Source organism: Muntiacus reevesi, chromosome 16, assembly GCF_963930625.1.
Source record: "Muntiacus reevesi chromosome 16, mMunRee1.1, whole genome shotgun sequence".
NCBI classification, from domain to species: Eukaryota; Metazoa; Chordata; class Mammalia; order Artiodactyla; family Cervidae; genus Muntiacus; species Muntiacus reevesi.
Window position 1 is genome coordinate 29,729,521 of NC_089264.1, and position 19,810 is coordinate 29,749,330.

Here is a 19,810-nt window from a genome sequence, read left to right on the forward strand (position 1 = left end):
GATTAAACTGACAGATCTATGATGAATCCTGGGGATAACAAGCAGTAATAGGTAATTCCCAGAGAGTTTAGGAAAACTAGCATTTCTCAACTGGCTGTGTAAGAATAAGATATGGTTTGCTTTGGTTTTGTTGTACTATACATGCCTCAGAGTTGCCTCACCAGATGGAGGTAGTTGTTAGGTTACTGATCTCTGTGTCTTTGAGAATCACTATTGGGTGAGCTACTTCTGTGTGCTGGATTGAGTTCTACTTCTCATGAATGCTGGGCTTTATGTGATTAGCCAGCACAGTCTAATTTCTACTGGAGTAAATGACAGAGATTATAGTGATTCAAGTTTCTTATCCAAAATAGTATCTCTTAAAAAATAAATATTAGAATAGAAGTTAAATTTATATGCTCCCTCTCACACTCATTAGGATGGCTCCCGCCTAAAAAAAAAATTCAGAATTAGTGATAGTGGAAGATGTTGTAAAACTGGAAACTTTGTGCACTATTGGTAGGAATGTACAGCCACTATGAAAAACAGTATGTGGTTCCTCAAAATATTAAAAATAAAGTCACCATATGATTCAGCAATTCCACTTCTGTGGATATACTTAATTGAAAAAAGGGATGCAAATATATTTGTACCATCATATTCATAGCAAGTGTTTTTCACAATAGCCCAAAGATGAAGAAACTCAAGTACATACACATACAATATAATATTAGTCTTAAAAAGGATAAACATTCTGACATGTGCCAAAACATGGATCAACCTTCAGGACATTATATATTAAGTGAAATAAGCCAGTCACAAAGAGACGAATTCTGTATGATTCTACTTATATGAGGTTTCTAAAGTAGTCAAATTCATAAAGGCAGAAAGCAGAATGGTACTTTCCAGGAGTTCGGGGAAGAAGGGAATGAGGAGTTACTGTTGAATGATTACTGAATTTTAGTTTTGCAAAATGAAAAGAGTTTTGGGGATGGATGAAGGTGATGCATGTATAGTCAAGACGGTTCTACTTAACTGTACATCTGAAGTGATTAAGATGATAAATTTTGTTACATGTATTTTACCACAATTTAAAATAAATAAATACAAATTTAAATTTCAATAAAAATGTATACGTATGTTAGTCACTTAGTTGGGTCTGACTCTTTGCTACCCCATGGACCACAGGCCAGTGGGCTCCTCTGTCAATGGGATCCTCCAGGCAGGAATACTGGAGTGGGTTACCATTCTCTTCTCCAAAATGTATATGTTCAGTGTTAAATGTGGAAACTGTTAATATGATGTGTCTAGAGTATATCATAAATCGATTGCTTATGACATAAAAAGAGAGGCTTCACCCTTAGTTATGGAGTTTTCTAAAACCTATTTTTCACTTTTGGATTCTAGTATTTCATATTATGAATAACAGAAGAAATAAAAGGAAGATTGAAAGCAGATTATTTTCTACCATAACACAAGTTTGGTTTGATATTGTAATGTATTTATTGGCTCAAAATACTATTGAGGCATTGAAATTTTATTTTATTTCCCAGGCTGAGTTGGTACCAGATGGCAGAGCCCTAATGGATTTTGCAAAACATTATTGATTTAAATAAGGGAAATAATAGAGTTATGAGTATTTAACAAGAAAGGAGGAATTTGTAATCAGAAGTTTTAGTACCCAAAATTACAATTAATCTGAGAAACATAAAAGCAGAAGGATATGGTAGTAATCATGGCATTTCTGCTTTAGAAGGAGAAGTGAATTCAGCTGTTGAAGAGAAGAAAATCACAGCGGAACATTGAGCATATAAGTAAGAGTGAGAAGAGAGGATCCAATGAAGATATGAAAGGGCACCCAGAGGATGGGATCCAGAAGATGGCAAACGAAGCCTACATAGGTAGCCTACATACATAGCCTACAAAGCTCCTAAAACTCCTACTGAGAAAAGGTACGTTTCTTAACAACTAAAAATTCAAGCTATGTGTTAAGGTCTATAGCTTAATTTAATGGAAACAAATATATAGGCACGAAAGTCCAATATCTTCATTAAAAATGTCCATAGAGAAACATTTCAAAAACTTAGACTCCTCTCAGTATATATCTTTCACCAGGAAACTTAGTTTTATAAAACTCTTATTTGCATTAATAATGTTGGGGTAAAGAGAAAGTTAGCAAACAGTGGACAGCTTAGAGTCATATTTACAAAACCATTTAGCTTTTCCCATTTTTTGAAAAGTAAATGCTGCTCTTTGAAAGTACTGTCTGGCAAAAGAAATGTTGTCTTATGAAGTGTACACTTGGGCATGTGGATTTATATTAGGACCTGACTAAATCATGTTTGCTTGCCAGTACATCTGCTTAACCGACAGTGTAAATGCAGATGCGAGCATGGATTGAAACAGAAAAGCCTGATGGGTTAAAGGTGGGGTAATGAAAAAGACCAAGTACAATCATCAATAGTTTTTAAAGTAGTATGAAACTGATAATTATAATTAAGTCCATTGAAAAGCAAAAGAAATAAAATTTAGCAATATATAGATGATGTACAAAAGCTAATACACATTTGAAAAAATGTTCAAACTAATGAATCTGAAAAGTGAAAATAAAAATAACATACTTTCCATTTGTCGTTTTGGCAAAAATGAACAATAAAAGAGTAAGGTAATTTAACTCTAGCAACTCGGGTAATAAAGTGGGAGAACACAGCTCTCTTTTCTGTAGAAATTGGTACATTTTTAGAGACTACTTTGCGAGTGGTAATTAAATTCGTAAATGTACTTACTCTAACCTAGAATCCCACTTTTATGACTGTATTTATTTAAAAAACCCCACAAACATATAAAAATAAGTATTCATCATGGCTGCTTTTGGGAGAAAATGTATGAAGCATTAAAAGTGTTTATCAATGGCAATGGTTTGATATCACACAATGGTACTCATTTCACATGCTAGCAAAGCAACGCTCAAAGTCCTTCAAGTTAGGCTTCAGTAGTACATGGACCGAGAACTTCCAGATGTACAGGCTGGATTTAGAAAAGGCAGAGGAACCAGAGATTAAATTGTCAACATCTGTTGGATCATACATAGAAAAAGCAAGGGAATTCCATAAAAACATCTACTTCTGTTTCACTGACTATGCAAAAGCCTTTGACTGTGTGGATCACAACAAACAGTGGGAAATTCATACAGAGATGGGAAGACCACCTTACTTATCTCCTAAGAAACCTGTATGAAGGTAAAGAAGCAACAGTTAGAACAGGACACGAACAGCAGACTGGGTCAAAACTGGAAACAGATTATGTCAAGGCTGTATATTGTCACCCTACTTATTTAACTTATGTGCAGAGTACATCATGAGAAATGTAGGGCTGGATGAAGCACTATCTGGGATCAAGACTGCCAGGAGAAATATTAATAACATCAGATACGCAGATGATATTACTCTAATGGCAGAAAGTGAAGAGGAATTAAAGAGCCTCTTGATGAAAGTGAAAGAGGAGAGTGAAAAACCTGGCCTAAAATTCTACAAACAACAAATGAAGATCATGGCATCTGGTCCCAATCACTTCATGGAAAATAGATGGAGAAACAATGGAAACAGTGACAGATTTTATTTTCTTGGGCTCCAAAATTGCTGCAGATGGTGACTGCAACCCGGAAATTCAAAGACGCTTGCTCCTTGGAAGAAAAGCTATAACTTACCTAGACAGCATGTTAAAAAGCAGAGACATTACTTTGCCTACAAAAGTCTGTCTAGTCAAAGCTATGGTTTTTCCAGTAGTCATGTACGGATGTGAGAGCTAGACAATAAAAAGGGCTGAGCACCAAAGAACTGATGACTTCCATCTGTGCTGCTGGAGAAGACTCTCGAGAGTCCCTTGGACAGCAAGGAGATCAACCAATCAATTCTAAAGGAAATCAGTCCTGAATATTCACTGGAAGGACTGATGCTAAAGCTGAAGCTTCAATACTTTGGCCACCTAATGCAAGGAGCCGACTCATTGGAAAAGACCCTGATGTTGGGAAAGATTGAAGGCAAGAGAAGGGGATAATAGAGGATGAGATGGTTGGATGGCATCAGCAACTCAATGGACATAAGTTTGAGCAAACTCTGGGAAATGGTGAAGGACAGGGAAGCCTGGCATGCTGCAGTCCATGAGGTCGCAAAGAGTTGGACACGAGTGAGCGACTGAACAACAACAATAATTCATGGAATACTTTGAAGGTCTTAAACTTATATATTATAATATACATATACATGTATGCTAACCTGAAAGATGTTTATGACAGAAATTGAAAAAGACAAAAGCAAGAAAACATTTCATTTTATAAAACGTCAAAATGGAAACTGAATAAAAAACTGCATGCATGTTTGTGCCGATTAAACATAGAAGAAAGTCATGAAGATGATCAGCCTGCTATTAAACAGAGGTAAACTAGAACTGCCGTATGACCCAGCAATCCCACTTCTGGGCATACACACTGAGGAAACCAGATCTGAAAGAGACACGTGCACCCCAATGTTCATCGCAGCACTGTTTATAATAGCCAGGACATGGAAGCAACCTAGATGCCCATCAGCAGATGAATGGATAAGGAAGCTGTGGTACATATACACCATGGAATATTACTCAGCTGTTAAAAAGAATTCATTTGAATCAGTTCTAATGAGATGGATGAAACTGGAGCCCATTATACAGAGTGAAGTAAGCCAGAAAGATAAAGAACATTACAGCATACTAACACATACATATGGAATTTAGAAAGATGGTAACGATAACCCTATATGCAAAACAGAAAAAGAGACACAGAAGTACAGAGCAGACTTTTGAACTCTGTGGGAGAAGGCGAGGGTGGGATGTTTCGAGAGAACAGCATGTATATTATCTATGGTGAAACAGATCACCAGCCCAGGCTGGATGCATGAAACAAGTGCTTGGGCCTGGTGCACTGGGAAGACCCAGAGCAGTCGGCTGGAGAGGGAGGTGGGACGGGGATCGGGATGGGGAATGCATGTAACTCCATGGCTGATTCATGTCAATGTATGACAAAACCCCCAAAAATTAAAAAAAATTAAAAAAAAAACAAAAAAATAAACAGAGGTAAACTGAAAGTCAAATTGGATGGGTGGAAGGGGCTAATTTAAAAATTACAGTGGAATTATAATTTTTAATTTTTTGAATTTTTTCAATAGAAATTTTAAAAATGTGTATGCATATTTCAATTTGGGAAGGAACTTTAGAGTAAGAACTAAGCTAAGGCAAAGTGTAATTTAAACTGTTTACTGGAAAAAGAAGTTTTGGAACATAATGGAACCATCAGGAAACAAGGATGCACTTATCCATTTGTTTTCATCCTGGGGAACTACAAACTTGGAATTCTTTTGTAGAATATTTCGGCATGAGAATGAAGATGTGTTGAATCACAACTGACATCTGAGACTCCCACTAGGGGTGTCTGCCATTTCCTGGGAGGCACACTCCTCTCATGTGACTTCTAAACAGTTTGAAATTAGCGTCCAAAGACTCACTGAAATTAGCTCTAGAAGAAATCTCAGAACTCATCTATTCCCTTTCCATGATTTTGAGGCCCAAAGTGACTATATCTTCTTTTCAATCCAGAAATTTCAAGTATTTTTGGCTATTCTTTTCACAACTGTGTGTTCATTTAGCTAAAACTATACAATTAACCTCTGATTGGTAGGTTCAGATGATACATGGCCCAGGACGCATCTTTGATCCATGGCATAAACTGCACCTCCTATCCCCTTCACTTTACTATAGTTCTGTGTTGGTTAATTTTAAGCATCAAATTGACTGGGCCATAGAAAAACCAGATATCTGGTGAAACACTATTTCTGAGTGTCTGAATCGGTGGGCTAAGTAAAGCAGACTGCCCTCCCTGGTGTGGGTGGGGAACATCTCACCTGCGCAGGGCCAGAATAGAACACAGAGGCAGAGGGAAGCTGAATTCTCTTTGGCTCTGACTGCAAGAGCCAAGACCTTAGTCTGTTCCTGCCCTTGGGCTGGGGTCTACACCATCAGCATTCCTAGTTCTCAGGCCTTTGCATGTGGACTGAAATTTACATCATTGGCTTTCCTGGGTCTCCAGCTTATAGACAGTAGATTCTGGGATTTGTCAGCCTCTATAAACTCATGAGGCCCCAGTTTCTTAAAATAAACCTCATTCTCTCTCTGTGTGTGTATATGTATATATACACATATATGTATGTACATATATATAAAATATATAGGTTATAGATATTTATCACTATATATAAAATATGTATAGATGTATAGGATTATTTATATATAGTGAGATAACTAATTTAGGATATGTCTGTATCTATATCTACTGTATCTTATTGGTCTTATTTATCTAGAAGACTCTAACACAAGTCAGTTCAGTCACTCAGTCATGTCTGACTCAGCGACCTCGTGGACTGCAACACACCAGACTTCCCTGACCATCACCAACTCCCAGAGCTTACTCAAACTCATGTCCATTGAGTCGGTGATGACATTCAACCATCTCATCCTCTGTTGTCCCCTTTTTCTTCCGCCTTCAATCTTTCCCAGAATCAGGGTCTTTTCAAATGTGGCCAAAGTATTGGAGTTTCTGCTTCAGCTTTAGTCCTTCCAATAAATATTCAGGACTGATTTCCTTTAGGATGGACTGGTTGGATATCCCTGCAGTCCAAGGGACTCTCAAGAGTCTTCTCCAACACCACAGTTCAAAAGCATCAATTCTTCGGCGCTCAGCTTTCTTTATGGTCCAATTCTCAAATCCATACATAACTACTGCAAAAACCATAGCTTTGACTATATAGACATTTCTTAGCAAGTAATGTCTCTGCTTTTTACTATGTTGTCTAGGTTGCTCACAGCTTTTCTTCTAAGGAGCAAGTGTTTTTGAATTTCATGGCTGCAGTCACCATCTGCAGTGATTTTGGAGCCCAAGAAAATAAAGTCTGTCACTGTTTCCATTGTTTTCCCATCTATTTGCTGTGAAGTGATGGGACCAGATGCCATGATCTTAGCTTTCTGAATGTGAGTTTTAAGCCAACTTTTTCTCTCTCCTCCTTCATTTTTATCAAGAGGCTCTTTAGTTCTCCTTCACTCTCTGCCATAAGGGTAGTGTCATGTGCACATCTGAGGTTATAGATATTTCTCCCAGCAATCTTGATTCCAGCTTGTGCTTCATCCAGCCCAGCGTTTCTCATGATGTACTTTGCATATAAGTTAAATAAATAGGGTGACAATATACAGCCTTGACATACTCCTTTTCCTATTTGGAACCAGTGTGTTGTTCCATGTCTAGTTGCTTCCTGACCTGTATACAGGTTTCTCAAGAGGCAGATCAGGTGGAGAAAATATCTAATCAAGGTTAATTGATTTCAACATCCATGAAGATTATTAGAAACAAAAATATGTTTTTAAAGTCTTATTTTCAAAAATAAGTCTTCTTCTTTTTAAAATAATACTAATTAAAAAACAACAACACCCCAGGCATCAGAAATGCATTAGCAGGGTTGTTGGAAATTATCTTTATATGTTTTTTCATTCTTTCACTGGTTCTGTTCTTTTATTGTGTCAAAACTGATATATACCTAAAAACTCTGGTTTCTGGAGAACAGAAAAATGGCCAGTGGGATCTGAGCTCCCAGCTGCAGGGCAAACTGCTCGAGTGAATCATATATTTGTTTGAATCATTTGGCAAAAGGGCACATGTAGCAAATAGAGCGCTACCTCTAAACCCTGTGGCATGACAGCCCAGGACTCTTGGCATTTTCATAGACCCAGGCTGTTTAGTATTTTGCCTTGCTTTTCTCTCCAAGTTGTATTCAGTCTGATTATTCATTTCTGTAATAGGGGCTTGACCCCGATGTTAGGGTCATGTACCTAGTCAGTATATGACCACGACACTTACTGAAGCTTAAGCTAGCTCTTACCCTTTCTCTGTTGCTGGTTCATGAACTGTCATCTACTCTGGCATTTTTACTCAATGGCAAATGAAGGTATAGTGCTCTAAGAGGACAGGGAATGGAATAACCAGCAGAGAATATGGCCAGTGTGGTTCATAGGTTTGAAGTCCCTAAGACCAAATGTTATTATAGGTAAAACTAAATAACAGTTGAAGTTTGTTTTCTACTTACAAAGTTTTTTTTTCTTTTCTTTTATGTAACTTGGTTCCCACTAGTCAGCTACTACCTCTCCCTTTGTTCCTCAGTTGTAGGAAGTGATGCCCTCAAATCTCTCAGCTCTTGGTAAGACTGCTCTTTGTCAGGACTCCTCTCTGCCAATGTCACCACGATCCTGGCAGCATGCTCACTGACCCTGTCACCTCATATTCACCAACTTAGCTCATTGATCTAGAGCCTAAAGTCCATATTGTTTCTAAATCTCTGAGTGCCCAGCATCAAGAAGAATCTGACTTCTAGGTCACTCCTCAGCACTTCTTGATTTGAATCTGTGCGCTGCCTGGTTTTGACCAGTTTTCCCATTCCTTTCCAACTGTCCAGACTCTTCCATTCTGGTCTATGGAACCCTATCATCACCATGACCCATATATCTGGGGAGATTACATAATTTATTGTTTGGATGGGAATACTCTTTAGGGTGGAATGGAACATCTGGCAAAATTAACGCTGTTCCAAACCAAGACATACAGTTCTCCCTATGCCCTCAAGCTGTTTTTTTGGTTTTTAAATTTCTTTTTTTGGTCTTTTAAATTTTCTTCCTCCAATACTTTGGCCACCTTATCTGAAGTGCTAACTCATTGGAAAAGACACTGATGCTGGGAAAGATTGAAGGCAAAAGGAGAAGAGAGCAGCAAAGGATGAGATGGTTGGATAGCATCACTGATTCAATGGACAGGAACTTGGGTGAACTCCAGGAGATGGTGAGAGACCGGGAGGCCTGGCATGCTGCAGTCCGTGTGGTCACAAAGAGCTGGACATGACTTAGGGCCTGAACAACAACAACACAATATCCGTTTCCTTTCTTTTGCTAAGTAGAACCTGCTTGTCCTCAAGAGGTACCACAGTGCCTTTGGTCTTCTCAAGTGATGGCTATTTTTCTTTTCTACAATATTCACACCACTGTTGCTGGATCAGTGGTAGGTGTTCTCCTTGCCCTTTGAACCAGTTTTAGACCCTTGTCTCTGAAGTCCTTCAGCTTTGAAACTCACACTATCAGACTCTACTACATGCTACTCATTCTTACTGCAGACATCTGCTAATTCTGTCACTTCTCCAAACTTACTTAAAGATTTTATCACTTGCCTCTCTGTCACCCTCAAATTCCTCTTCTGTGGTTATTCTTGGTGATTCGACTATTCCCATAGACATCCTTTCCCAGTACTTGGCTTATCAGTCTCTTGGCTTCTACTTCTCCAAAGATCGTGTCTTTTCTCCCACATCAGCCACCCACTCTCATGTCATATCATTTCCGATGCCAGCACTGTCTTCATCATCTCAATTTCAGATGTGTCATCTCAGAACCAAACTTCATATTATTTCCAATCCTATCTTTCTGGTTCACTACCTCCAACAATTCTCCAATCCTATCTAGACCTATAGTCCATTGTTCATGCCATCCTTTTGTTAGCCTCAATTTCCTTGTGCTTTGACTTCCCACACAGCTCAGATTCCATGATTTATAATGGAGATCATTTCTTTACATATACTCTCAACTTCCTCACCTCACTGTCTTCTACCACACTTATCTGGCAAACACCATTCTGGTGGAATTGGCACCTGAAGATAGAGAGGCTAGAGAGAACCCCACAATCATGCTGACTAGTTCCAATTTATAGTCATGACCACTACTGCAAAGGGGTCTTTAGTCTTGTTTAGGAATCTATTATATTTCACTAGTCTAATGGTTCCTCCCATTTTCCAGAACAACCATGCCTACTTTTTCTTTCTTTAAATCTCCAGAATCTCAATCCTGCTTTGGTGATGATCTTGGTTCCTGTTCTTTTTTTTTTTTTTTTTTCAGTAAATATAACCAGTCAAAAATGGACTTTCATGTGCTCCCATCACCACATCTTCCAACCTATCTGAAGGTATCCCTGTATACTCTACCCTCCCTCCTCCTGGATTATGCTCCTAAATCCAACCCTCCACTTGTACACTGGATCCTGGGAGTTCTGTCTCTCTCCTGCATCATGAGTATCGCCTTCTTTATTATATTGTCCCATAAATATAGAGACACTGTATATCTTCTCTCAAAAAAAAAAATTTCCTGAACTTCACATCCCACTCCAGGAATCTGTCCTATTATTCACTATTTCCTTCTAGGAAAGTGCCTTTAAAAAGTGCCTATTCTCATAATCACCACTGTCTCTTTTCTTTTTTTTTTCTCTCCAATTGAATTGTAATTCCTGCTCCTTTCACTCTACCAGATCTGCTCCTGTCAAGGTTACCAGTGACTACTGGTTATCAAAGAAATCACTAATTCTTAGTCTTCATCATCTTTGATTCATGAGCATGATTTGACAGTTGTTCATTTGAGCTTCCATGAGACACTTTTTTCATTTGGCTTCTAAACAACCGCTCTTGGTTTTTCTCCTACCTCACTGGATGATCATTCCCTGATTCTGCTATACCCTTTAATTGAAATCTCCCCTCTTCTAATTATTAAACTGTCTCATGGATTAGTTTAGATATCTTTCTTCTCTAGATACACACATGTCCTTAGTGATAGCATCCAGTCTGATGACTTTAAAAGGCAAACACTATGCTAATCATCCCCAGACGTTTATCTCCAGTTAGAACTTTCTCCTAAACATCCAATTCATATATGAAGCAAACTTCTTGGCATCTTTGCCTGGATAATTAAGAAGCATTTTATATTAACTATCATGTCAAAGGCAAATTTTAATTTGGTTTTTAAAATCTGCTCTTCTCATAGTTTTCTCAGTCACAATAAACGGCAAATTCCTTCTTCCAGTTACTTAAGTGAAACACATTGGATGCATCTTTAACTCCTCTTTTTCATACTCCACATTCAATCTTCTAGAAAATCTCATCAGAACTACCTTCACAATACATTCAAATTCAACCACTTCTTACCACTTTCACCATAACCCCCCTGGTCCACCCACCATCATGTCCCACTTGGAAGATCACAGCGGCCTCTACACTGGTCTCGCTGCTTCCAGCCCCTGCCTGTTTTCTACACAGCACCTAGAGTGGACCTTCAAAAGTCACTCAGACCATGTCACTCTTCTGGTCTCAAGTCTTACTTGGTTTCCTATATCAGAGTAAAAGCCAAAGTCATTTACATGGTTTCAAGATATTATATCAGTGGTTTTCCATCTTTGCTGTGAATCAGAATCACCTGAATGATTTAAGATATTCAGACGCTTTTCATTCCACAGTTAAGATTACAGTGGGCAAAAAGGGTCAAAAGATGCAAACTTTCAGCTATAAAATAAGCAAGTCATAGGGATGTAATATGCAGTGTAGTGACCATAGTTAATAACATTGCACTGCATTTCTGGAGCTATGCTAGCCTCCCTCACAATCTTAGAACATCCAGGCATGCTCCCACTTCAGGGCCTTTGCACTGGCTGACCCTATGCCCGGAAAAACTTTATCCAGGTGTATATTCCTCTTCTGTCTCCACCCCTCACTTACTTTGTGTATTAATATTTATTCCAGTGTCAGTGATTACTCCTGAAATGTAATGTATTTTATTTATCTGGTTTATTGTTTGCCTTCTCCACTAGAATGTATACTTCATGAAGGCATTTTTTAAAATTTATGTTCATTTCAAAGACCCAAACACTGACTGATACATAGAATATGCTCAATAAATAACTATTGGATGAATTCATTAAAAAAAACTCCAGTTATATTTTTCAAATCACATTTTGTCCTAAGAAGAGGAAGGCAGAAACACATTTGTTCTAGTTTAATTAGGCTAGTGTGGTACAGGTGAACACCTCTGAAGAATAGCAGACTAGAACTTGTTTACCTAACCCTCATTTTTACAGGTATCTTTGGTATAAGCAGACCAAAGCTGTTAGAAGGGATCAGAATTTACCTTCAAGGTGAAACTCCAATACTTTGGCCACCTCATGCGAAGAGTTGACTCATTGGAAAAGACCCTGATGCTGGGAGGGACTGGGGGCAGTAGGAGAAGGGGACTACAGAGGATGAGATGGCTGGATGGCATCACCGACTCGATGGACATGAATCTGAGTAAACTCTGGGAGTTTGTGATGGACAGGGAGGCCTGGTGTGCTGCGATTCATGGGGTCGCAAAGAGTCGGACACGACTGAGCGACTGAACTGAACTGAACTGAAGAAAAACGATGAGACTAGTAGTACAGTTAGGAAAAAGCACAAACTAAGACATTAATGGGATCCATTTAAAATTGCAATTAGATTGGGAGGATTGTTTTCACAGTGATGCAGGCTTTTCTGGTAGGGAGTTACTATATATATGAATTCCTGTCAAATATACTATAGATGAAGTTTGGCCTTTTGTGGAATATTGACATATAAGACCTCGGGGGTCTTTTCTGCCTGTACAAATTAGAAATCAATGGCAGAGAACAGGGAGTTTCTGTGTGAGATGTGCAAGACTGGTTCCTCCAGGAAGAATCCACCAGAAACATTTCATGTGTTATAGTTCTCAAACTTAGGAACTCCCAGCGAGCTTTAGCAGGTGAAGAGGTTATCGTTTGTTGGTTGGTTGATTTTGTGTTTTAATAAAAACTGGCTCAGACCTTGAAAACTGAACCAAAATACATTTTATTATAACTACCTAGTCTCTATCTCAGAGAAGGCAATGGCACCCCACTCCAGGACTCTTGCCTGCAAAATCCCATGGATGGAGGAGCCTGGTGGGCTGCAGTCCATGGGGTCGCTAAGAGTCGGACACAACTGAGCGACTTCACTTTCACTTTTCACTTTTATGCATTGGAGAAGGAAATGGCAACCCACTCCAGTGTTCTTGCCTGGAGAATCCCAGGGATGGGGTCACACAGAGTCGGACACAACTGAAGTGACTTAGCAGTAGCAGTCTCTGTCTAATCAGTTTTCAGCTGTCTCTGATACTGGTTGAAAGAAATGTAGACAATAAGCAAATTTCATTTTGATATTTCTCATTATAAATTAATAAGAACATTCTTCACTACTCCTCTACTATATCAGAAAACTGAATATATGGGGTGTAATAAATACTTGGGGACTTGATTGGCAGCTTTAAACTTGTAAGCAGTCTTTATCAGCAGACTATCAGGGAATAGAAACAAAAATTGTTCTCTACCTCTTTTATGGCATTTTTTCTATTATGTCATAATTTTAGGTTAACCTTAGGAAATACCAAATAATAATGCTTTGTAAGAAGAAATCACTCACACATACATTCTTTCATGTAAACTTTAGAATGATCTTAAGAGTTTATTATTCTAATCATATTATTTACTGATGCTTCTACATATATATATATATGTATGTGTGTGTGTATATATATATATGTATAATAATGATCAAAACCATAAGAGGCAGAAATTCTTAATATCATGATAACAATTCTGAGTCCCAGAAATGTTAAGTAACTAGTCACATTTACACATGTTACTTAAAAAATGAACTGGATTCAAGCCTATTTGTATGCCTGCAAAGTCCAGGCTTTTAATTCTCACACTGTGATAATTTTACAGATGAGAAGAGTAAATCTTAGAGAAACCAAGTAATTTGTCCAAAGTATAGAACTGAGAACTGGAAGAAACAAGAATGAAAACCAGAGAGTTTTTTTACTAAGATCAGAGTTCTTTCCACTCTTCATAACAGATTAAAAAAAAAAAAAGTATGACATTTAACAACAGTATAAAAAACACAAGCCCAAGTTGAAAAGCAATGGAATGGTTATGTATTAAAAAAAAAAAGAAATATGAAAACCTAAAAATAATTAACTAAATTTCACAGCACATGCTACAAAACTGTCAATAGCTGAGTCTAAAACACTTTTATTTCATAGACTCTTGGACAGGAATTTTTTGAGTGTAAATATTTACAGTTTATTTTTACATATACCCATGGTTAAACAGCATAAATTTTTTTAAAAACCCAGAAAATGTAGGAAATTCTATGTACATACTTAAAAAAGAAGGGGTTTTCTTAAAGAACACAGAAGACCCTAGATGATATATAAATATATCTTAAAGTTCAGACAATAAAGAATCTGCCTGCAATGCAGGAGACACAGGTTCAATCTCTGGGTTGGAAAGTTCCCTTGGAGAAGTGAATGGCAACCCACTCCAGTATTCTTGCCTGGAAAATTCCATGGACAGTGGAGCCTGGCAGGCTACAGTCCATGGGGTTGCAAAGAATCAGACATGACTGAGTGACTAACCCAAAGCATCTATGTAGCAACTGATGTTATCTCTAGATTTATATATTATTTTGGAAATACTGGGATATCAGAAGTATAACTAGTTTATAATAATACAAAGAATGATGGGTAATAGTGTGTGTGTGTGTGTGTGTGTGTGTGTGTGTGTGTGTGTGTATACATAAGAACATAGGAATGAAACAAGGTGTTAATTTAGCTGGCTACCTTAGATAGTTACAAGTTTCTTATGGTCTCACTATTTTCATTCTTACCCAGTCCCCACATGGAAGTTATAATGATCTTCTTGATAAATAAAAATGAACCATTACATTCTGTTATTTCAGTTACATCTTTTTTTTTTAAATTCAAATAAAATCCAAGTTCTTAACCACCGGCAAGGTCCTATATGATCTATCCCCTGTCTACTAACCTCATTCTCCACTTTTTCTCATTCAACAGTGTCCACTTCACGCAGATTTTTAAATCGGTTTCTGAATGGATCTTTGGACCTTAGCCTATGCTAAGCATTGCCTGAATGCTGTGTCATCCTGTCTTCCACATGACCATCTCCTGATCAGACAGATTGTAGTTAATATCTTATAGCCTTAGGAAATTTACTGATTACTGCTTCTCAGGCAAATTTCTACCATAGCATCCTATTTGTCTTTCTGATAGCATTTATCATAATTTAAATCATTTTGTTTGATCATGTATTTTAGTTTCTTTCTCAATCTGTTTCATCAGACTCTATATTTCATGAATCCATGCATTCCCCTGCGGTCAAGTTTACCTCCAGTTCCTACCTCAGTGCCTGATTCATAATTGTTAATTAGCAAGTACTGGATGATTGAATGAATGGAGTGAATATGTATGTTTGAAAAATATTTTTATTGGGAATTTGTATCTGTGGAGATCAGAAATTGAATTTTTCTCTGGAGAATGTTATGGTATAGAAAGAGTTTGGAAAGTATGAGGAGCTTTAGATCTAAAATTGATAAAGATATAAATTTTGAACTTCAATTTATACTCAAGAAAGCAAAATTCTTTCTTAACAATAGACAATATGAAGGAAAAGAACTCTTTCAAAAACTATTCTGAGGCTTAAATTCATCCACATCCAGTGAGTACCTAGTAAACCCTAAAATCTCTCCTCCTTTCTCCCCAGTACAACATCTAAGTTCATTCACCCACCAAATCTCACCTGCCTCCCCCATGTCCCCAGTAAGTGGAGGGTACTGTGTTGAAATTCTAAGAACCATCAGGCCTCTGGACAAAAAGAAGTAATACATATTTTAGGATTGGTACCGGGGCCATGGGAAACTGGGATTCAAATAATGAGGGTGAAGGAGTTAGAAGCCGTTGCTAACATTTCAAGGACAGTCACTTACTTCAAGGCATCATTTATACTCAGAAAGACCTTTATGTCAGCATTAGTAGTTTTTAAACAATAGTATCAGTGCAGTGACTGAAAAAATTACGAGGGTTACACTAGGAAACCATAGCAAGAGCAATAGTAAAGGACAACATAGGAAAAGGTATAGAATAATCCTAGAACCTGTGACAGAATGTGGGCTTCCCACTAGTGGTAAAGGATCTGCCTGCCAATGTAGGAGACATAAGAGATGCAGATTTGATCCCTGGGTCGGGAAGATCCCCTGGAAGAGGGCATAGCAACCCACTCCAGTATTCTTGTCGGGAGAATCCCATGGACAGAGAAGCCTGGCAGGCTACAGTCCATAGGGTCACAAAGAGTTGGACATGACTGATACACCCACATGGCAGAATAATATTTACAGTCAACAAAACATTTTCCAACAAGGTAGTTTTGAGTTTGCCTTCTAAACAAGGAACTCAGACTTGGAGTTCAAATTATTATGCTGTGACAGAAAAAAGTATATGCCACCATTGATGCTGTTATTGGACATTTATTCATTCATTCATCCCATAATTACTTATTGAAAGTCAGCCCTTGGATTTTCACTGTGAAAGCCGCTGGGATAATTTTAAGCAAAAATCATTCAGTTCTCTCATGGAGGTTGATGGGGCCTGAGGAAGAAAGAATTACTTCTATGTACATGTTTATAAGCCAAAGCCCAGAATAAAAATTAAACTTCATGTTTTTCATACAAAGGATGGCTCTCTGTGTTTTTAAAATAACTTCTAAATCATGGTTTTATAAAAATAAGCTATTAATAAAGATTTTCATTTTTGGAAATAGAAACAGACATTCATTGAAACCGTATTTGTGGACAAGATTAACTTTTACTCACAGAGAACTTCATATAATCATAAGATAAAGTTTTCATCTAAAAACAAATGTAGTGTAGAAAACAACCAGAGTTGTTTGAAAAACTTGGATAACCTGAATGATATTTGGAATGGAATTTTAAAAGCCTTTTCCAGTCTTCATGTATATAATCCCTGACCTTGTTCTGAACAAAATAACCAGCTCATGTTTTCTAGTTTTGAAATTCTGTTGTAAAAGATCCTTAGCCACAGAAATCTGTGAATTCCCTCTACAGGTGTAGTGAGTCACCTCAAAATCTTCTTAAATCAATAAAAGGCATAATTTAACTGAAAACTCCTGCATTTTCTCCTCCAGGGGATCTTTCCGACCCAGGGATCAAACCCACATCTCCTGGCAGGTGGGCTCTTTACCACTTGAGCCACCTGGGAAGCCGTAACTGAAAACTCTAGTTCAAAGTTAAAATGACAAAAAGGAAGTATCAACCTCAGTTTAGCAATTCCAATATTAGGGACAGAATGGTAGACTACGAATGCAGAACTATGGCCAGTACCTTTTGAATGCCTGCTTGGGACTCCAGGACGTTATTCTCCGATCCGTTGCTCCGGTTGATCATCCGCCACATTTGGGAATACATGCTGTCCCTCTCAAAAGGATTCATTCCCTTCATGCGAACATGCTCATAAACTGCAGAGTCCAGGACTGTGCCGTAAGGAATATCTGTTTGCTTGGAAAGGTCCTGGAGAGACCTTGATTATTGGGAGAGCAGAGAGACACAAGACAGAATACTGAATACTTTCAAGTGGAAATAAAAGAAGCAAAAAGTAATATACATAAATACAAATGTCAAATTGTTTGTTTTCCTTTGTTGTTTCTTAACATTAAGATATAATATAGAAAGAGAATTGCTGTAAGGGTGTACAGAACCTACATGGATCACAAGAAGACAAAAATCATTACTAAAGGAAAGGCGGAAATTTCGAGTGATAGAGCAAGGCTATTTTTCTCCCCCCTGCTGTGAGGAAAAAAAAAATCAAGCAATCGCTATCAAAGCAAAGAAACATGAAATTATATTGCTATATAATCATATAATTTTTTAAAATTCCAATATGCTGCAAGCTTTAAGCTTATGTTCTTTTAGGTGACAAGGCTTCAACATTTTTATAAAATAACTACATTTTGTATAAACAACATGTTTGGGTAGGTGTATACTTAAAAACTAGTATTTGTAATATTCATTACTTATTGAGTGGCTACTCCATACATGCTATGCAGTTGGCATACATTACCCTTACAGCAATGCCGCATGTTCAGAACTATTTCACCTGTTTTATAGATAAGAAAACTTAGGTACAGGGAATAGAGGATTAGCTTAGTGTGGCACGGCCATTGAAGGATAAAGACAGAATTCAAATGTAGATCTGACCAACTCCGAAAACCATATTTCTACTGCAAGATGCTGACTTGTATTTCTATATTTATTTATTTATTTTTGCTAGATTTGCTTTAAGTGTGTGTGTGTGTGTGTGTGTGTGTGTGTGTACGTGAGAGAGAGAGATTTCTATTTGTATTAAAATAGAGTAAATTTCATGCTTCTGCAAAGCTGAATATGTTTTTAGCTTTCTCTTTTACAGAATAATGTTCCAGGATTTTCAAATCAATCTGTAAGTTACAGACGGTATCTACTTGTCCCAGGTTATTTGTCTCTAAATTGATGGTCAATTTCCTTATATTTGAGTTTCTGATAAGACACTCATACTTTCTAACTTGGAGAACCAATTACCACTTCACTGGAACTCACTGAATTTGTGTAGGCACCCCACGCTAATGACTGACATTTAAGAACAAATATGTGTCTTTGGCATACTGTTTAAAATTAGATGCTGGCATGCTTCAAATTCACTAACCTCTAAGAATGGGAGCAGATGCTTTGAAGCACTATACCATATTTTGAACAAGAACAAATACCCACAGCCCTATAAAACCACGGGCCATGAATGTCATATTATGCATACCTCTGACCTTTTGGTCTGTTTCTAGATGGAGTTTGCTAATGACTTCCTGGGGGTCTTTGCAAGCAACACTAGCATTGGGGAAGGGTATTGGGAATACCCTTGCAGGTCACAAATTTCCATCATGTGCAAAATTGTGTTGCAAACAATACATTATGGGCCATGTTTGTTAAAGGAATATTTGTGCCAGTTTTTAATGGTAACTTTCAGCAAAATTTAGTCTGCATTTTATTGAGTTTTATGTTGTTGATGTGTATCATCTACTCTATGGAAATGAGTGATACCATGGTAATTCCTTTTTGCTCTACACTTCTGCTTCATAAAATGATGAATTTAAAAATTACTATTTTTTTTCTTTTTGCAAGCAAAGCTTTATTGGGGACCCTGCTGCAGCAAGGGGAAGTAAGAACAGACAACAGATTCCTTTGCTTGCTCATTCCTTGAAGGAGGTAAAATAAAGAAAGTAAAACTGACTATTTGAAGGGGAGAATTTTCTGGAATATCCTACAATTATTGAGATAATTCTGCATTTGTAAAAGAAAAAGTGACAATATAGATAAATAATTGAGGGCAGAAGCAAGAATAAAAGTGAGTTGCCCATCGTTAAGAGTGTAGCCTAGTACCAGAGGGACAGGGCCTCTGCTGCTGGAACGTACCATAAATTACCTTGGTACTAGTATAGCAATAAGAATTTTGTTTCAAAAGAACAGTTTATTTCTTATTTATTACTGTTTCTAGTAGTAGAAGTAAAACTATATTCAAAACTAACATTCTAACATATTTCCCAATGTATAGTGATGTGCTTTAAACCGGTTACACAGGGGGAAGAGATGAAACTTGTCAATAAAGATTATGATAGCAGATTTCATTCATTCAATATCTACAAATGGAAGAGCAAGGTTAGGTAGTTATACCCAGCCTGAGCTTTCTAGAACCTGAAGGTAATGTTAGGACTGGAGAAAGCCATGTTAGGATTCACCAGAAACCCCCCCCTGGATATGATTGGCCACTTTCTGCCCCGTAGTTTCTGGCAATCAATCTCGATCATAACTTTCCAAAGGTTTCCACTTGGCAAGATCATAGCGTATTGGTGAAAAAAATGTTTATGCCTATATCTAAATATGTAACTGGTTTGCTCAAATAGTCATACTAGTAAAATACTGCTAAATAAATCAATGCTCCTTCTTAGCTTTCCATGAAAAGAAAATTTGAAATCAAC

General features: G+C 37.5%; 1 protein-coding gene across 1 annotated transcript in view; it reads right to left on the reverse strand.

Moving 5' to 3' along the window:
* Positions 1–19,810, reverse strand: part of GRID2 (glutamate ionotropic receptor delta type subunit 2) — a 1,506,291-nt gene that overhangs the window by 218,995 nt on the left and 1,267,486 nt on the right. Inside the window, 1 exon segment of the mRNA XM_065907436.1 lies at positions 17,133–17,328. Within this exon segment, the coding sequence (XP_065763508.1) occupies positions 17,133–17,328 (196 nt within the window).